Source organism: Patella vulgata, chromosome 2, assembly GCF_932274485.2.
Source record: "Patella vulgata chromosome 2, xgPatVulg1.2, whole genome shotgun sequence".
NCBI classification, from domain to species: Eukaryota; Metazoa; Mollusca; class Gastropoda; family Patellidae; genus Patella; species Patella vulgata.
This window is the reverse complement of record NC_065880.2, coordinates 23,122,278-23,141,821: the sequence shown is the minus strand read 5'-3', so window position 1 is coordinate 23,141,821 and position 19,544 is coordinate 23,122,278. Positions and strand designations below refer to the sequence as shown.

General features: G+C 34.2%; 1 protein-coding gene across 2 annotated transcripts in view; it reads right to left on the bottom strand.

The window, feature by feature from the left end:
* Positions 1-301: 301 nt before the first annotated feature.
* The window catches only part of LOC126811132 (uncharacterized), a 45,055-nt gene continuing 25,812 nt past the window's right edge, over positions 302-19,544 (bottom strand). For both annotated transcript variants that reach the window (XM_050536613.2, XM_056098482.1), the window contains exons 3-7: positions 17,967-18,229; positions 14,492-14,632; positions 13,398-14,258; positions 5,997-6,116; positions 302-3,746 (exon numbers count right to left, since the gene is read on the bottom strand). In XM_050536613.2, coding sequence (XP_050392570.1) covers positions 3,730-3,746; positions 5,997-6,116; positions 13,398-14,258; positions 14,492-14,632; positions 17,967-18,229 — 1,402 coding nt within the window. In that variant the 3' untranslated portion in view covers positions 302-3,729. The remainder of the gene's footprint in view (positions 3,747-5,996; positions 6,117-13,397; positions 14,259-14,491; positions 14,633-17,966; positions 18,230-19,544) is intronic.

The following is a 19,544-nucleotide window of genomic DNA, read 5'->3' as shown; positions in this document are numbered from 1 at the left end:
TGTGAGGGTACAGTAATAAAAAAATAAATGAGCCTCGACTTAAATAACTCAACCATTATTCAAGGCTGGCCAAGTTGGGGTGCCAGCATAGACTAACATTGTATGGGACTATTTGCATTTTAGCAGACATAGGCCTACATTCGTCCAAATATTACCAGACACCAGATACGAAGTACCGTAGCTATATATTGATGTAGGCTACCTCATACCACTGTTGCATTATGCATACTCCAACTCTGTATTCCATTTCTGGGAATGTAATTAAATAAGGAAATGGAAACAGGGATATCAAAATAAATACTTATAGCTTACATATTTTTTTATTTTTATTTCTTCAACTAATAATATATTTATATATGATAATATAAATCACTTAGTGGTAAGTTCCATATAACATCTTTGATTATCAATGCTCACATACAAAATATATATTATATTATATACAAAAATATCTTTAACTTATACAACAACAATGGAAGAGATTAATAAATGATAATCATTTGGTTAATGGAATAAATATGGAATGCTTCTCAAATATAGGTATGAAAATTATAAAGCTGATTAAAATCAGATGTAGATGCCCTTTCCTTTTATGGGTTACAACATTAACAATTGACATATTTGAAGTCAGTGTTCAGATCACAACTATTTTGACTAATCATATTGTCTGTATTGGTATACTGGGCTACATATTGTGATGAATGTTGGGGGTGATTTGGAGTTATAACCATTTGGCATACAAACAATGTCTTGATATAAATGTTACTAATAAAATAATAAACAAAATTGTTATCTAATTTTAAATAAATTGGGATATTACTAACAAATTGTATCAATATTTAAATATTCAATAATATCTAATATCAGTACAAAAAAATGAAGTACAATTGGATAGACTATCTGATACAAAACTGTTTCAAGACTGAGCAGCCCTTGTAGACAAGCTGTCTCCATGTCTATATTTATTAACTCGATTTTATATTCTTCAAATCAAACAACACATATTTCAAAACAAAATTTATATGTCAATAAAAAATCTCAATATGAACAATAAAAGTGGTTTCAATATCGATATAAAACTCAAGTAAATTTGAATAATTTGATTCTACAGTGGGTTAATTAATATAGTCTAAAGAAATAAAAAAAAAAGAGCAACTGAACAGATAAAGACTACTAGATACTGTAGTTTTATGGCAGTTGCAATGCATCTGCGTCAATCTGTTTCTTAGAGGATCTACAAATGCTAGCGGAATCCTCCACTTACGTAAACAACACAAATTCAGTAGAATAAAAAATGTTAATTAGTTGATTATCTAAACTGAAAGAACAGAATACATAGAGTAAAAATATTTATATAATTTATAGAATATCTTGACTAAATCTGGTATGAGGATAAGCTATTCCATATAATTTATAGAACATCTTGACAAAATCGGGTATGAGGATAAGCTATTCCATAAATTATTTATATAATTTATAGAACATCTTGACTAAATCTGGTATGAGGATAAGCTATTCCATAAATTATTTATATAATTTATAGAACATCTTGACTAAGTCTGGTATGAGGATAAGCTATTCCATAAAATAAATTACTAAATAAGCAAATTATTTATTACACCATCTAGAGGTAGAGGTGGAAATACTGAAACTAAAACAAGAATACTACATCTCTGACTCTTGAGTATTTCAATCCAATGAAAACTAGGTCTATTACATATATGTCTCACAGCCCATTTGAATCACCACATTTAAAGACCCACATCCAGTTTAAAAACCACTGGATCTCTTGTAATTTTAACAATACAATGAATACTGTATCCATAGCCCCGTTTACACTTGGCCGCGATAAGCGTGACGTTCTGGGCACGGTACCAGCCGCGATAAATTTCAAGAAATTGACCCGTTTACATTACTCTAAAATAACCGATCTCAGAACCGTGCCAAGCACGCTAAATGTGGAACTCTTCACAGAAAAGTTAATTTCAGTCCCTATACAAATTACCCAGATGAAAACAATTATGATGGTTGATTTAGTTTGAGCAGTCATTTTGACAGAACTGATGACAGAGCTGTCAAAGTTTGTGGGGGGAAAAGTCAAGGTTCATTTGGCGCTTGCGCAGTAATCCGTGCTCAGACCGGTTAGCGTCTACACTACGAAAATTTAAAGAGATCCGGTCCTGGTACCGTTCCGAGACCACCTCATTTCAGTGGGCCAGATTGGCACCGTACCAGGCGCGGCACGTTTACACTACAAAAAACGAAGAGTGCCGCACCTGGTACGCTTAAAATTTGTAATGTAAATGGGGTTATAGTCAGTGATGACATACTCCCAGAGTACATGATCCCTTCACCAGTTAATGTTTTCTCAGCAGGTTAGGAAACTAACATTTGAAATGAATTTTGACCATTTATAACTTTTGGTGTTGCTGAAGTTAACAAAGAGGAAGTGGGACTTTAATGAATGATTTTGAATTCTGACTAACATGTTGTCTCCCATGCTGCAATTCTTTTATTGTTCTTTGAAATATCTTAGGTTATATGATATATATATGTTTGGAATAATTAAATGGGATTTATGTAGAAACGTCACACTAGTAATAAAGTGTGGACTACCTTAGATATATTGTTTTTATAAAGTAGGCTACAGTGGGTACAAAAGTATTGTAACTTACTATATGTAGATATATGAGGTAGACTATAATATAAATATTACATACTCATGTATGTACAATAATCATTGATATAAATCTAACACATAAACATAAATATATTTATCTATTATGACATAGAGTCTATATATATATACATTCATGTGTATTTATACTGCCCTACAAAGGAGAAAGGCAGTATCTGCAACATAATCATAGTGTAGATACTGCCTTCTTCCTTTGCACGGCAGTATATATGACAAACAATACGTAAGCAATAACTGAATTTACAAAAAAACAACATTTTGCGCATAAATCTTGATCACTTGACATATAAGATTGCACCAGGGAACAATATACAGTCTTAATACATTTATCAAGAAAGCATACCAATATAACATAGGCAGGAAAGTCTTATTAACAAAGACTATTGATAATTTAATACAATAAAACAATTTATTTTAATCATTCTTGACGAAATGCTCGTTATTGAACTTAATCAAGGTTTAAATAAAACCCTTTTTCATCCCTCTCACTTAATTATGTACCGACAAATCAAAGTGCTTATCCCTGCTAAACTTAAGCAGTAAATTCTGGTCATCGAACGCAGTGAAGACATTCACCTAAAGTTTCTACATCAATTATAAGCAGAAATATTGTGTCCCAAAAATAGTGACAAACGAGTGAACCAATATAGTCCCTTGCTTTCTTTAAAATGTTGGTGACAATTAAAAAGTTCTGATAATTAACTCATTTTTATAATTAACACTGTAGCCATAGGGCCATAATAGAGACCAGTGTATAGACTACCGTTTAATTTATAAATTATTATATTCACATGTGATGCGATTGAAATACAATCATATCCACATTTCAAATTTTTTGCGTGATTGAAATATATCATGTTAACATATTTATGCGAATGAAATATAATCATTTGAACATTATTAAAATTGCTTAAATTACGGAAGACTTTGGCTTCTTATGACAAATATTCTTTGCCTTTTTTATCATCTTTTGGTAGAATTTCACAGGTGTTGAAATGTGAAGACATGATTCTTGATAAAAGATAACTGTCTTAGTACATGCCTTGATCTGAAATATAAAATAAACAATATACTTTAATATTTACCGAGTTGTTTTTATCTTTCATTTTGTAATACCTTGCAATAAACAAAATGTTTTTCATATGAAATGAAATGAAATGGGGTTTATCGTCCTAATTTTCTGCACCAACCGAGCTAATAAATGAAATGAAATGGGGTTTAATGTCCTACTGTTCTGCTCCGAACTGGGCTAATGAAGACGAGCATACGCCATACAGTGTGCTTTAAGGGAAATTTTGCCAGGACAGCGGCACTACGGCCTACTCTTATATCAAATTCCAACTGTCATGGGATCTTTTACGTGCACGCCAATGTGTACACGGGACCTCAGTTTTCCATCCCATCCGAATGACTAGACAGCTGTCCTTGTCAGTCCCCCCGTCCTGCATCACTGACAAGAGGGAACCACAAGCTAATAAAGACTGATGAATGCTGACACACCATACAAATTGATTGGAATGGTTTATCATACATAATTCCACTTATCTTTACTGAAAATAATGACATTGTTAGAAATATCAATAGATGGTATGCCTACTCTTGATGATGCACCATTCAATACATCAAATGTTAAAATATTATAGAAATATAAAGGATTAAGCTTTCTAACAACGTATAATATATTGTGTCTAAGGGTCCATAGGGAGAGAATTCATACAAAATTTCAGAAAAACTGACAAAGGTATTGTTCTGACAACTGATCTACTAAGCCCAGGAAAAGAGTTGGATTATATCAAATATCAAATCATGAGTAATATACCATGTATAGTTAGTGTGAAGTATTCTTATATGTAATAAAACTATCAAATAAAACTGTGCTTTAAAAAACATTTTCAATTATCAAAGTCATATATTTCCCTATTTGTATTATATACGGTATTATGAATAATATCTATAAATTTATTTTCCCTCCAATAAACTATTATATAGCATTCAAGATTTTGATTATATCCGCATTCCTTAGAGTAACATGATTTGTGTCAATGCGAATTTATCTTTAAAATGAATGAATATCAAATTTCTTGATGCCTATTGATAGATTTATAACCTTGTACTATTATTCACACAATTGCTCTGTGCTTACTTAAAGTGACACTAATCTTTGTCAATGGTTCATGTCACAGCAGTGGTCTGGACACATTTGTTGTATTCAAGTGCAGAAATTCTTAAAGCCTTTTAATCCTTTTATAATATTAGCTTTTATATTATAAATAATTCTAATCTATTGACTTGTATGGTACAAAAAGGTAATACTTTGAAAGCAAAAACAGGCTGGCAATGAGAGAGAGAGAGAGAGAGAGAGAGAGAGAGGCTGGCAATGAGAGAGAGAGAGAGAGAGAGAGACCAAGTGGCAGGTTTAACATCCAATCAACACAAAATAGGTAATTTTGGGACTTACATATTATGGTACAAATTTCATTTCAATAATTTGTGTGTATCCGTACCCGGAGAAAACCATCATAGTTATGCAGGCAATCCTCCTCAAATACGAGTGTGGAATTAAAAACACACTACATAACTACATGACATTGTTCTTAAAACACACACCCATTAGATCATTTACCCCCACACACACACACACACACTCCCTTCAGCCAATGAAACGACTGCATTTTAATACATAGCTAAAGGCCCAATATTGCAAAATAAATGACAAATATAGATTTTAAAACCATACAAAATAACCCATTTCTATCAATAAGAATCAAAGCTAAGATGGTATCAAACTTCGACTTTGTTTTATTTGTTTAAATTAATATCAAAATGATGATTACAATGGCCACCTTTATTACTTTAAATTTAATAAATTTATTTTTATATCTAGTTATTGTGCTCTTTGAAATCAAGGAGCACCGTAATTCTGTAATTTAGATACCGATTCACCAGTAGGGAACTGGTAAACAGTGTCGACAAACAAACAAGTAACAATAACACAGTTTTTTACATGACAAAACAATAATGTTATTGTATGATCTTGTGCTCTCCCAAAAATTGAAAAAATAATGAACCTCCCCAATTGACATTTGAGATAAATTCATATTTAATCTGATTTAAAGCTTTACAAAGGATTCATTGTTATCAGCTTGTGGTAGACCCGTGGATGTCAGCTCACAGTGAATAGTACAAATATTCTAGATGTAATTGAAAGATGTTTTATGATAAATATGATCCTTTTTATATTTGATTAATAGAATTCGAGCCTATTATCCACATATTTTTGATATTTGTTGTGTATTACCTGTATGTAAAGTACTTGTCATAGGTGAGGTCGGTCGACTGTGATCTTCGGTTTGTTGATCTTCCTCATCAGATAAATAATTCTCCAAAAACTGAAAAGCTGCTGTAGTTACATTTTTACCTGAAAAGACCAGACAAAAAAACATTCTAGTATTTCCTTGTATGAATGAAACCTTCAGTCTCAAATAAATAATGATAAATTCTCAATTCTTATCATGAATAAAATTTGTACATTAAATTCATCAAGTGTGAGAAAAGTAAGTTCTATTACTATCTCTGCATCTTATACCATCCTGAATCTAAATCCGTTTTTAACTACCGGTTACATGTACAAATGAAATGAAATGGGGTTTAACATCCTACTGTTCTGTTTCAACTGGACTAATGAAGACAGACATACACCATAGCCTACAGTGTGCACTACGACCTACTCTTATATCGAATTCCAACTGCCAAGGGATCTTTTACATGCATGCCAATGTGTACGAGGGACTTCGGTTTTCCATCCCATCTGAACGACTAGACTGCCGTCCTCGTCGGGCCCTCTGTTCTGCACTACTGACAAGGGAAAACCACGCCTGTTAAACTTCCTCGTCCAACACCAGGATCGAAACCGCAACCTCCAAGCTAGTGAGCCAGCTTCTTACTCATTTAGCCACTGTGGCCCCTGTACATGTACAAGTCACATATGATTATTGTTAACCCTTTAGGACTTTGTACATGTAAAATTTTAATCTAGACCCCAATGCTGCACCATATGATTATAATGTATATAACATGACAAATACCAACACCCTTAAAGGAAGGACTCACAGATCTGATATGAAACCTCTTGAATATAAATAAAGGAAATCAGATTTAAATGACCTTCATCAAACACATCCTTAAGTTTCATATTTATATCACCCCATAACACATTCTACAGTAGATAACTTTCATATTCTACCTAGCGATAATCCCTTGGATATATCGTTTGATATCCGCTTGGCAATATCGTTTAACAGGAATTATATTTATTTATTTGTAGTTGGGTGATATAGAGAACCTCCTATTCTCAAAAAATATCAACACTCAATAAAGTAAATAAGAAAAGCTCAGCAAAGCCCCATTCTTTTTACGTTATAGACTTGTGTTAATGTTTCAATATTCTTTATATATTGTATAGTACCATCATGGACCTTACATAATACATGATAGTACTTTGTGTTTAAAAACACCACATGCAAAGTGACTATTTCTCACAAATTTATTATCAGATATCAGTGGCCTGCAGAAAAGGGGGTGATGACCACAGGCAGGCATCCATATCAGTGGAGCATCTAATCAAACATTGAAATTAAACTTAGGTCTGTTTAATTTGAAATCACTACTGTTAACTTTTTTCTACAGTTTGCCCTGTTTTATTAAAATAAAAAATATCATTTGATGTTTTTACATATTTAATTATAACAAAATGTCTCTCTCTCATATTTCTGTATACTCGGGACTATATTAGTACTTGAGTCTTTAAGAGAATATACTATTCAAAAAAAGTAGGGGATATTTGATTTTGGGGGCATAATACTAAAATATGCAAATGACTACGAAAAAAGTCACTATAGAACCTAACAGAAGAAACATTTCCAGTTACATGTGACGCCCAAACGCACCAATAGCTACCGCATGGAATGCAGGTGATGCTTGGGATCATCATGGGGGTCCAACCCAAGATTTGCACGACTCTGACTTTGAATGTTACAGTCATTGTGGCATTGAATTCCAGGGTGGAAACATCAGTTTAATTGTTTTAGTGACCAGAAAACAAATTTTGATATGCGTCGGCTTACCCAAATGAAAGGTTACGTGCCCTTGGCATACTACAGATCGGCACAACACAGGCGGTTGTGGCGCGGACGATGAATGTTTCTCAGTCTGTCATAAGCAGGCTATGGTCCAGATACTGTGATACACAATCTGTACAGGACAGACCACGCTCAGGTCGACCAAGGGCGACAACTCAAGCCCAGGATCGATTTATCCGTACCTTGGCCTTGAGAAATCGTGTCATCACAGCAAATCAGATCAGCGCTCGTCTTCAAACAGACACTGGTGTGAGAGTGAGTGGCCAGACGATTCGGAATCGACTGCTTAGGGGTCACCTTTGCGCCCGACGTCCTCGCGTGATCCCTTGTTTGAGAGATCATCACATTCAGGCAAGACGTCGTTGGTGTAGGGATCGTCAACACTGGGATAATCGACGCTGGAGCAATGTGATGTTTTCAGATGAGTCAAGGTTCACTGTTGATTTTTTGGACAGACGTAGGAGGGTGTGGCGTCGTCGAAACGAGCGCTTCCAAGACGTTAACGTCATCAGACATGATCGATTTGGGGGTGGTTCTGTTATGGTGTGGGGAGGCATCACTGTTGCTGGAAGAACGGCTTTACATGTTGTTGCAGGGCGTGTTACAGGCCAGTACTACCGGGACAACATCTTGGCAGTCCATGTTGTGCCGTTCGCACGACGTCATGGCCGCCGTTTCATCTTCCAGGATGACAACGCAAGATGTCACAGGGCCAGGATCGTTACAGGTTACCTCCAACAACAGAACATCACCACATTACCTTGGCCAGCACTGAGTCCCGACCTCTCCCCCATCGAGCATGTCTGGGACATGCTTGGACAGAGGTTACGTCAACGTCAACAACGTCCTGCCAATGTCCAAGAACTTGCTGCTGCGTTGCAACAGGAATGGGACAATCTGGACCAAAATGACCTTAGACGTCTCATTAGGAGTATGCCACGTCGGATCAATGCTTGTTTGGCAAACAGAGGAGGATTTACCCGTTACTGACTTGGTTGTGATGCTGTGGTAACTTTGCTGTTTGACCCCGGGTATCATTTTACCCTTATAATGGTCAGTCTGTGCCTTACTTAGTCTAACGATCATTTGGAATAAATCGATGAATGTGAACTTCATTTCATTTTGTCATTTGTTTCTTCGTCAGTTTCATTAGGTGACTTTAATAACACTTAAAAATCAAATATCCCCTACTTTTTTTGAATAGTATATATGGGAATCACGGTGGCTAAGTGGGTAAGGCGCTGGCTCGCTAGCCTGGAGGTCGGGTGTTCGATCCCTGCATTGGCCGAGAAAGTTCATCAGATTTTCCGGCGTGGTTTCCCCTTGTCAGTGATGCAGGACGGAGGGCCTGACAAGGACAGCTGTCTAGTCATTCGGATGAGACGAAAAACCGAGGTCCCGTGTACACATTGGCGTGCACGTAAAAGATCCCTTGACAGTTGGAATTCGATATAAGAGTAGGCCGTAGTGCCGCTGTCCGGGCAAAATTTCCCTCATAGCACACTGTATGGCGTATGCCCGTCTTCATTAGCCCAGTTCGGAGCAAAACAGTAGGACGTTAAACCCCATTTCATTTCATTTCATTTCATTTTTAAGAGAATATAATCAAGGGGTTGGCCTCGGGTATCACCAAATCTCTGCAGAAAGTGTTGATTTGTCTTTCGTAACATATAGAAGCATAAGTTCCTACTCATACTCTCTATTTCAATAAGAGAAATAAACAAACATAGACACTGGATCTGTAACTGTTTCTATATAATATATAGATTGAAATTGTGTTAATAGCGGTTTACATCAAAGATGCTTATTATAACATTAAGAGAAATTCTAGTGTGTATTTATCTAGTTTATTGGATATCAAATAAGAGGTACGTGTTGTCAGCTTGTAAGTATTTACTCATTCTAATCTCTTATAATCTTCACTGAAAATAGTTTGTTTACGTTTGGCTGAACCACTAATTACACCTGAATCATAGGTCAATATTGCTACAGGTGTGGCCAAAATACTCCACAATATAACTGACCACTCCACCTGACCCCTCAACACTTCCAAGTATTTGACTTGATAATTCTTCTCCTTTAAAATTGGTTTTAATGGTCGTCTCTTTCAAGGTCTCTTCAATAAATCAACATTTATCATGACAAGATATCAGTGACCACTTATCATCTCTGTTTTGGGTACAGAATGCTTGAACTATCCAGTGTTTAGGACCATTTAAACATATATGATGCATGAGCTAAATCTGCCTATTGCAGGTCTTTCTTTAGGCCTGACATTTTATCTAAATTATTAATTAGACATTAATCAACTTGTCCAGACCATGTTTAACTCTTGATGCCATCGTTAGGATGTGATATTTAGTGGATTTGAATACATTTTGTGATGGCTAATTTAACATAAAAATGGATAATCTTACTTAATGCCCCTTAAACTTGTTTTATATAAGAAATGTTTGAACTATGAAATGTTTAGACATGGGTGTATGAACCATTTGATTTTGGGGTGCACTGGTCACTGGTTCATCTTCCCAAATATCTCTATTTTTGCCCAAATATCACCAGGCACTGATTTAGCCAAATATACTAAGTTTTTTTCGAATGATATCAATATAAGTGAGATTCTTGGTAGGCCTACTATAGATCAGAATATAAATCTTGAAAAAATTGATTTCTAATATTCAAATAGTGGTCAGTGGAATAATTGCATTGATTAACCGATTTATGTGACTGTCTTGCTCAAGTTTTTGTTCGCCATGTGGGGATAGTTTATTGTCTTCATTTTTATTCACCAAAAGGAGTATTAAGTTAATACAATGTCCTAAAGTCCAAAATTGAGAAGTATCTGACAGATATTGTAAGACTGTTTTACCCTGGATTTATTGAGATGAGATATATAATTTTTTGTCTTGAATCTAAGTGTACCTTTAATTTGTCGAGTCCAATATCTACATATTACTATCATATCAAAACTTACATCTTCACCCTTTTATTAATCAAACAAACAAAATCAAGTCAACATATCATAGGTAATACGAACTAACATAATGGAATGTCCGTGAATGGGTTAAAGGGGATAATTTACTGGGTGTGACCTTCTATGGGTCTTGATGTACAATAAGAGACCATCACTTATCTTTCATTCTAAGCATTAGCTTACCGTTCACATTTTGTTTACGTCTTTTGATTACAGCTCTCATCAATTGCTTGATGGTTTCATACAAAATATTAGGAGGAGGATTATTTGTCATTACTCATCACAAGAAAATATTATTTATCATACACATAGTTCAATAATATTAGGTATTCAAATATGTAATACTAAAGTTATGTTCACAAAAAAGTTGGATTAGTGTGTAAAAAACTGTAATCACAAGAAGATATTAGTTATTCAAAGATTTAAATTGCATATGTTGGAAAATAACAAATTTCTCACAGTTTAATCCACACAGATTGATTATTTAACATAATTAAGAAAACAAAATCAAGATATCAATGGTGACAGGCAAGTTATAATATCATGACGTCATCTGACAATACGAAGATTTGTTTACTGGCGATTAGTTCAACTTTTACAAAATTGTTGTTTGCTAGGGCTTTATATATGGCTCAAATTATGCTAAGAAACTCAATAGTAAGGTTACGTTCACACTGATTTTTACTCAGAGGAATCTAACGGAATGACAAAGATGGATCAAATACATATTCACACTGAAACATTTATTTGAAGGGGTTATTGCTTAGTTGAATTGAATTAAAATCTGGTTTTTATTTTCTTTCTATTTATTCTGATGATCACTCTATTAACATCTAAAGACATATTAAAGGAAAGAGTGTTCTGGACAACTGCACAATAATGCCTTTATTAGACCTCCAATCAAAATGAAGTGGAGTAAAAAACTAAAAAATAAGGGGGGGGGGGGGGGAATAATATTGCTAAATTTTAATAAAGCCACGACATCAGGTCAATATTGACTTAAAATTTATTAGCACAGGCTGAGTTAATATTTGTGAATCATGATATATAATACCTATAACAGCAATCTAATTAAAAAACAGATCTATATTTCGTTTCATTTTTTTTTTATACTTTCGATGGGCCTACACTACATTAAGATCTGACCAGTTGTAGTGGAAGGTCATGTCAGGTGTCATACGAGCGGCTTTTGACCTTATGACGTCAGACATTGATTAATCAATCTGCGTTGACGTTTCTAGTGGTTTACTCAAAGTTCAATGCACCACACGCCAAGAACTTGCAATAACAGACCATTTCATTGGCTAAGCCCTCACATCATCCAGAACGCAGGTTATATAACAACTCTTCCAGATCCTAGTGTAGTAAAGACAAGTAAAAACGAAATTGTGAACTATAAAAAGCGAAACGAAATAGGATCTGTGTTTGAATCAGATTGCCTATAACAGGAATAAAGTTGAGGCAGATAAAGTTACCCTACATCCTTCTTTAAAGCTGCTAGAAAGTTTTCTAATCTAGTTATGATTTATCTTTTATAATGTTACTAGATGTGAGCTAGATTTTTGTTGTGTTTAAATATGTTAAAAATTCTGACAGAGTCATAGCCTCAAGTTACAGCTAACTATCTGAAGAAGTACAAACAGGTCAATCTGAGATTGGATTGGAGATTACTCATAAACAAGGATCTGTAGCATTACAAACAGTAACAATTGTAATTTTGGACATTATGTAGGAGTGACCGTTCTGCTCTATATACTATATAAGTATATTAATCACACCACTAGTAGGTATGTAGTGAAACTAGGTAAAGAATGATAATTGCTGTTCACACCTGTGAAATCATGAAGTATACACAATCCTTTCCTACAAGGTGTGAAATATCAGTAGGTAGGGATATCCTTATGTACTGTTCATTGTCTATATAAATAATATTAAAAAAAAACCCTGAAAGATCAGGACTCAAGATCATCTGAAACTTTTTCACACTTAACAAAGAATGTACACAAATTTTAATCTTTAACCCAGGGGATTTTACACAGCCACTTGTCATGATTTTTATCATATAAGGCCAAACCAGTTTAATTTTCAGTGCTTCTGGGTCAAAATGAGTAAATAGCTATTCAAAATATGTTCAAAACTTAAAACTTACAACAAAAGCTTTTTGAGAAGAGCAAACAACTATTACTTTTTAAATTGTTTCTGTTCGCCCTCCCCAAGAAATATGGAGTATTTTGGAGGAAGAAAAGTTCAGTGAGGCCTCATAAATAGACCTACATGGGAATCTTTAAGGGACTAATCATGACAATGTTTGCAGAGGTCAAGCCTAAAGGGCATGCATAATACAGCACTGTTAAATCCAAAAGGGAGATACTATTAGGACTGGAAAAAATCATATTAATTGTGCCTGAAAAAATGAACTAATACCTAAATTTTGTGCCGGATATACGTATCATAAACATTCATGAAAATATTGATAAAATCAGATCTATACCAGACAAAACAACACCAATGGGATTGTGCTTGACAATGTCTATGACAGTTCTCACAATTTTGAATTAACGTAGCTTAAACTAAAGAACATTCTTACCTTTAACATCTAAATCTTCAGATATTTCTGAGCGGTCAGAGAGTAGACTAGGTGATGCTGATAATAAATTATGCGATGTTGAGGGTATAGGTTGTAGTAAGGTATTAGAAGGTTTCTCTAGTTTTTCTGTGTTTCTTACTACTTCATCAGATTGTATAACTTCTGTCACTATAACATTGTCGTTAGACGTCACGTTATCAATATCTGCGTACACAGGTTCCGACACAGATTTAGCACTCGTGTATGCTCGAGGTTGGCTTGCAGCCGTAGCATTATCAACCTCATCTTCAATTAAATATTGCGCTGGTCTATCTGTCTTTTTATCGCGAACCATACTGTCCATTTTGGCTAGAATGGGATTATCACTTTCTTCCACATTTAAGTTTTTCTCAGGGACAGCATAAACATCCCCTTCATAAACATAATGGCGGACATTTGGATCATCTTCTTTACCTTCGTGATCAGAAGGTGTGAAGACCTGTTTTTCATCATCTGTGATATTTTTAACGGGTTTCACCTTGGATGCCTGAAGTTTCATACTATCAGTAGCTAAACCAGAATCGGTCTGAAATGCTTTGTTATCATAGCCAGTATGAATTGCTTCAACAGATTTCGACTTATTGCTCTTTTTTTGATTGTGTACTTCTGCTTTTGCCTCCCGTGATCGACTTGACCTTGAACTAGATTTTGTTTCTGCTGATTTATTAGTGTCCGTTCTTTTTCTACCAGCATGACGTCTCTGTTCTTGTGTTGCGTCACTTTTGCTGCGCGACACTTTCTTCCCATCTCGCTTTTCTTTTTGTTTTTTCCAGCTAGACGAAGGTTGTTGCTCTATTAGACGTGATTTCGAGTGATGCATATCTGGAACATAAAAAAACACAATTATTAATTACACATTTGAATCTGAAAAATCAAAATAAATGAAAAAATTTTGAGAATAATTTTAATACCCTAGCAAATAATTATTTTTCTTTATTTTCGTTACATGACCAGTACAAGATTATTTCTGGACCTGGGTGTCTATAATTCATTTATTTTATTTATATGCTCCTTGACTCACTCCCCCACCCCACCACACCCCCACACGTACTTACCACCATATTGGTATATATCTACAACATTAGGACCATGTGTTGGATCTATATATTCATAAACTGGTGATAATTGTTGACTGTGATATATACGTAAATTACTCATATTATTATTATTACTTTGATAAACAGCATGACCTGGAACTAAACAATACATTTATTTCAAAAGACATGTACCAGATGAATCAAATTGATAAGCTAGAAGATTGTAGATTCTTACTGGGTAAATAAGACGTGCATATACCATGCTGTATGCGATGAAGGAAATTATGTACAGACAATAGTTCTTCATCCTACTCTTATTTGAATTACAACTGCCAAGGGTTCTTTTACGTGCATGCACATGCAAATGAGGACACGGGACCTCAGTTTTTTGTACAATCCCAAGGATTAGCCACTGTTCCTTGCCGGACCCTCCATTCGGCACCACTGCACATGGGAACCACACCGAAAAATCCGAAGGAACTTTTTCTGCCAACACCGAGGTCGATCAAGGGACCTCCTGTTAAGTGAACCAACACCTTACTCCATAAGTCACTCTGGCTCCATAAGAGCCTTACAGAATGATGTGTTGCTAAAGATTTCTAAGCCTATATAATGCACTCTGTTGATTTTATTATGAGTTTCAATCGAAAGTACTAGCAATAGATAAAAATGTTTTGACAATGCATATTGCATATAGGTAGCCTAATATGCAACAAAATTCCTAATATCTTTCTTTCTTCCAGTTGACATTATCATCTTGGGATATTAAATTAATGTTTCGATATAAATAATTCATTTAATCTATAATCCCTACAAATTATAGCTCAAGTATACAGAATCACACATAAATTTGGGATTATTGATCATTGAAGCAGACTTGAGTCTTTCTAAATCATAAACTGTAAATTTATTCATGTTCTAATCATAAATGGTTATAAAACAGTAGATATCCTGTGTATTAACACTACTAAATAAAAGAAATAAAATAATATCACTCTTTAACTTCAAAGACTGGTTTTTAGGCTACATTAAATTTACTACTGTAAAACCTCAGGTCACCTAAGGCTAATGTTGTCATTAAATTCCATTCTCAAGATTACCTACAGGAAGACGACATGACATTAAAGTTGTTCACGAATATCATTATTATTATTTCTCATTTTATAATACAAAATGGACAAATGTTGGAGAGTTAGAAATATAAAATTGAAATATAAAGGGAAATTTTTAATATGATAAAGTTGTGATTTATAGAATTATATGTCGATGTTTGGAAGCAAATGAAAAGAAACACTTTAATTAAAATTACTAAATCTCAAATCTTAAGACAAAAGATCACACCCACTTTTAGGGAATTCTTCTTAAGCAATTTGAAAAAATAAAAATGTTTTGTCAAAATTTTTTAGGGTCTTTATATCATGTCACGATAATTGAAAATTATGTTTTAAATTTAACAAAATGTATAAGTCGCTTTCCGTATAAAGCAGGGGTCATAATGTTTTGCTTCCCCATCCTCCCACTTTTCTTTTACACCATGATACAGTGTGCCATGAGGGAAATTGTGTCTGGACAGCAGTATTTCCTTCTATTCTTCATCAAATTTCAACTGTAAGTGGTTCTTTAACACAGACATCAATTCGAGTACACAGGTGAAACTTAGCTTTTTGTCCCATCTGAATGACTAGACACCTTTTTCTTAACAGACCTTCCCCCATGCACATCTTTCAAGTGGGAAACCTGGCTGGAAAACACTGAGGAATTTTCTCAGCCAACCACTGGATCGAACCTGCCCAGGTCTCCTGGCTAGCAGCTCAATCCCCAACAAAGGGTTAAATATTAATATTTGCAATCAGCCTTGAAGCTTTAAGATAGAGAAATCCAAAATCAGTAATTCAGAGGAGTATATATATGTACAAGAATTACTCATGTGTACAGTATTTACATATGAATTAATAGTCTAACACCTTATACAAATCTCCTCACATTCACATTATTGAAAAGTTGTTCAACCACATATCGCTTCTAAAGTTGCAATTATATCTTCAAACATACTTATAAAATATGTTTACAAAAGATCAACTTATTCGGAGCAAGAAGCCTCTCTCACTTCAAAAGAAATTTAAACAATTTTCAACAGTCCTGTGAGAATTCACGCACATCAATTACAAATCAAGGCCGCTATGTATTCATCATTAATATAGGTAATGAAATTAGAACGTGCATCTATTCAAGTTTTGTGAGGAGGTAAATTATCTTAAATCTTTGGCCTGATGTATTTTATAACTTACTAAAGTGACATACTTGTATTTAAGTCTAACCCAGAAACACCCGTCAGACCACATTCATTCATGATTAACCACCAACCAAAGCTTTTAGAATTTAACAGAAGGGAAAACAAAAGTACATACTTGAACTTTTAGATTTAATTTCATTATTGAAATCAGCCACTTCACTGTATATACATTATAAATTATAATACCTTTATATATTAAATTGAAAGGTTCCCTTTAACTTTAGCTAATGTTTTATATATGGTTTTTGCTTTCTCATTTTTAAAAGTTTCATGTTTATTCATAAAAGTTAATTATTTATGGACTAAAATATTTTTAGATTTAATAATTAAAGATACATTATGGGAGATTAGATAAAGAGTTGGCAGTTTTCACTATAATAGTTAAATACTAGATAATGTAAAGGGAATTTGCTGAAAATTTCAGTCAAATTGATCCACTCTGAACCAAGATTTTAGTCTCGATCATCATTACTAAGGTCAGTCTTGATTATCCATTTCATGATTAAATTATGAATGAAAGTCGAACAGGAAATCGGAACCTTATCCAATAAACATCGCAAGCTAACGATGCCGTCGAGAGTTGATTATGGTCTGGATAAGTTAATTAATGTCTAATTAATAATTTAGATAACATTTCAGGCTAAAGATTTAGCTCTAGCATAATGTATGTTTAACTACTGTATATAATGTAAGGTATTTCTTTTCAATTTGCTTGCAGAAGAATCTGTTAGATAAAGTTGCTATAATAGATTGTATCATCCCAAAATGAATAGGTTATTGTTTGTCAGATGAAGCTTCCATAACCTTAGTTGATTCCTAAACTTCTTTTTTATTATGACTAGAATCCATATAACCCCTAGACTAGATTGTCCAAACTATTGTAAGGTCTTGTTTGTTTGTTAGATGAAGCTGTCATAACCTTCTTGGTTGATTCCTAAACCTCTTTTTTATTATGACTAGAAAGCACATGACTCCTAGATTGGATTGTCTAAACAATTCTAAGTTCTTTGTTTGTCAAGGAACCATAATATTCATGGTTGATTTCCTCGACAAGCTTCCAGTATGACTAGAAAGCTTATAACTTATAACGCCCAAATGTTATCATCAAATTCTAATTTGTGCTACTTTTCGGCACCAACCGGGCTAATGAAGACAGAGTGGCTTTTTGCTGAATCTTGTAAATATATTTTCAGTACTTACAAGGTGCTGGAGGTAGTCTGGCTTCAGATGATGCTCTGTGAACTCCTGGAGGATATGGTCGGCCATAAAAATAGGCAGATGAAGGAGGGGGGTTTGCATACACCCCTGGTGTTCCCACCCATACCCCATTACTTCCAACTTTAGGAAGTCTGTCACCACTTATGTGACTCATAGTTGAAGCCTGACTGTGACTGTGACCTTGCTCTGGATGTCGAGTTAAATGGTGGAACTTCTTTTCCTGCCTCCGTCTTTTATTTCGGGGACTGAAAATAACATTTAACTTAGAAATAAATCAAGTAAAAATAAAATTTCTAATCAAAGCAGAACCAGATTTTTATTGCTGCCAGAGTTTGATACTTGGGTGCTTCAAATGAAGCTTGATCCAAAGGGGTGGTAAGTACCTTAAAGTGGCAAAGGTATATATTTTTTCCTGAAGAACTCTTCCAGATCTATTGTTGTGAAGATGAATAAAACCAAATTTTTAAGTGTTGAATCAAAATACTTATTGAAAGATGAAATTGAAAATCTTTGTGCTGCAGACTTCTTCTCATTTGAATAACATGGCCTGTACACATTTCTACAGATTTTATTATCATAAAGCCATTTATAACCTCAAATACGTGCAAATTACCCTTAAAAAGCTAAAAGGACAAGGAAAAGATCAATTTCTAATGGTGGTTTCTAAAGAAATTAGCAGAAGACGAAAAAAAGCAAACAATGCATCTGGTTGTATTTGCGTAACAACAAGTTAGAACACATTATTGATTGATCAAGCCATAGTGAACGGCGCTTTGCGGTATTCAGTAAATGAGCTTTTTATGTCTCTTAAACACCCAATAAAAAAAATTTGTTGAAAAGATCTAAAACAAATATTCTCTTCAGGGTAAACCCACAATCTTGAGAACAAGTTAATCGTTTATTTCAATTAGCTAAAAGATTATTTTCTTTTAACCAACATCTTAGACACACGTACTTATAGATTTAATTCACATTACATTTTGGTGCTGGCACTATTCAATTGCTCAATAGTTTGCTTGCACTGGTGCGAAATCGGAGCTGAACACCGACTTAATGATCACAAAAACAATTACTCCTTTAAGAGATCATTGCTTTAAAAATGATGAAACCTCTTTGATTTGGGTCCAAATAAAAACTGTCACTACTCGATTGCTCAATAGTTTGCTTGCACTAGTGCAAAATTGAAGCAGAACACTGATTTAATGATCACAAAACCATTAACACCTTCAAGAGATCACCGCTTTAAGAATGACCAAACCTCTTTGATTTGGGTTCAAATAAAAACTGTCAGTTACATTGGACTGCTTTGTAGGATAGTTTCTCTGATTAAATATTTTTTGTGTTGCCATCGATTAAAATTTGATTTAGTTTTTGACATAAAAGGTATAGGATGTTAATGACAGAAACTTCTTGTTATTCTATTTTAGGGTCAAGGTCATTGAACATACAGGTAACATATAGGTCACATGCATGTAACACAGACAGCTCCTATGAGATTTAGACTGAAAAAAATCATATGCATACATGCGTCTAAGGACATGGTTTCAGTTCCACCCTCTC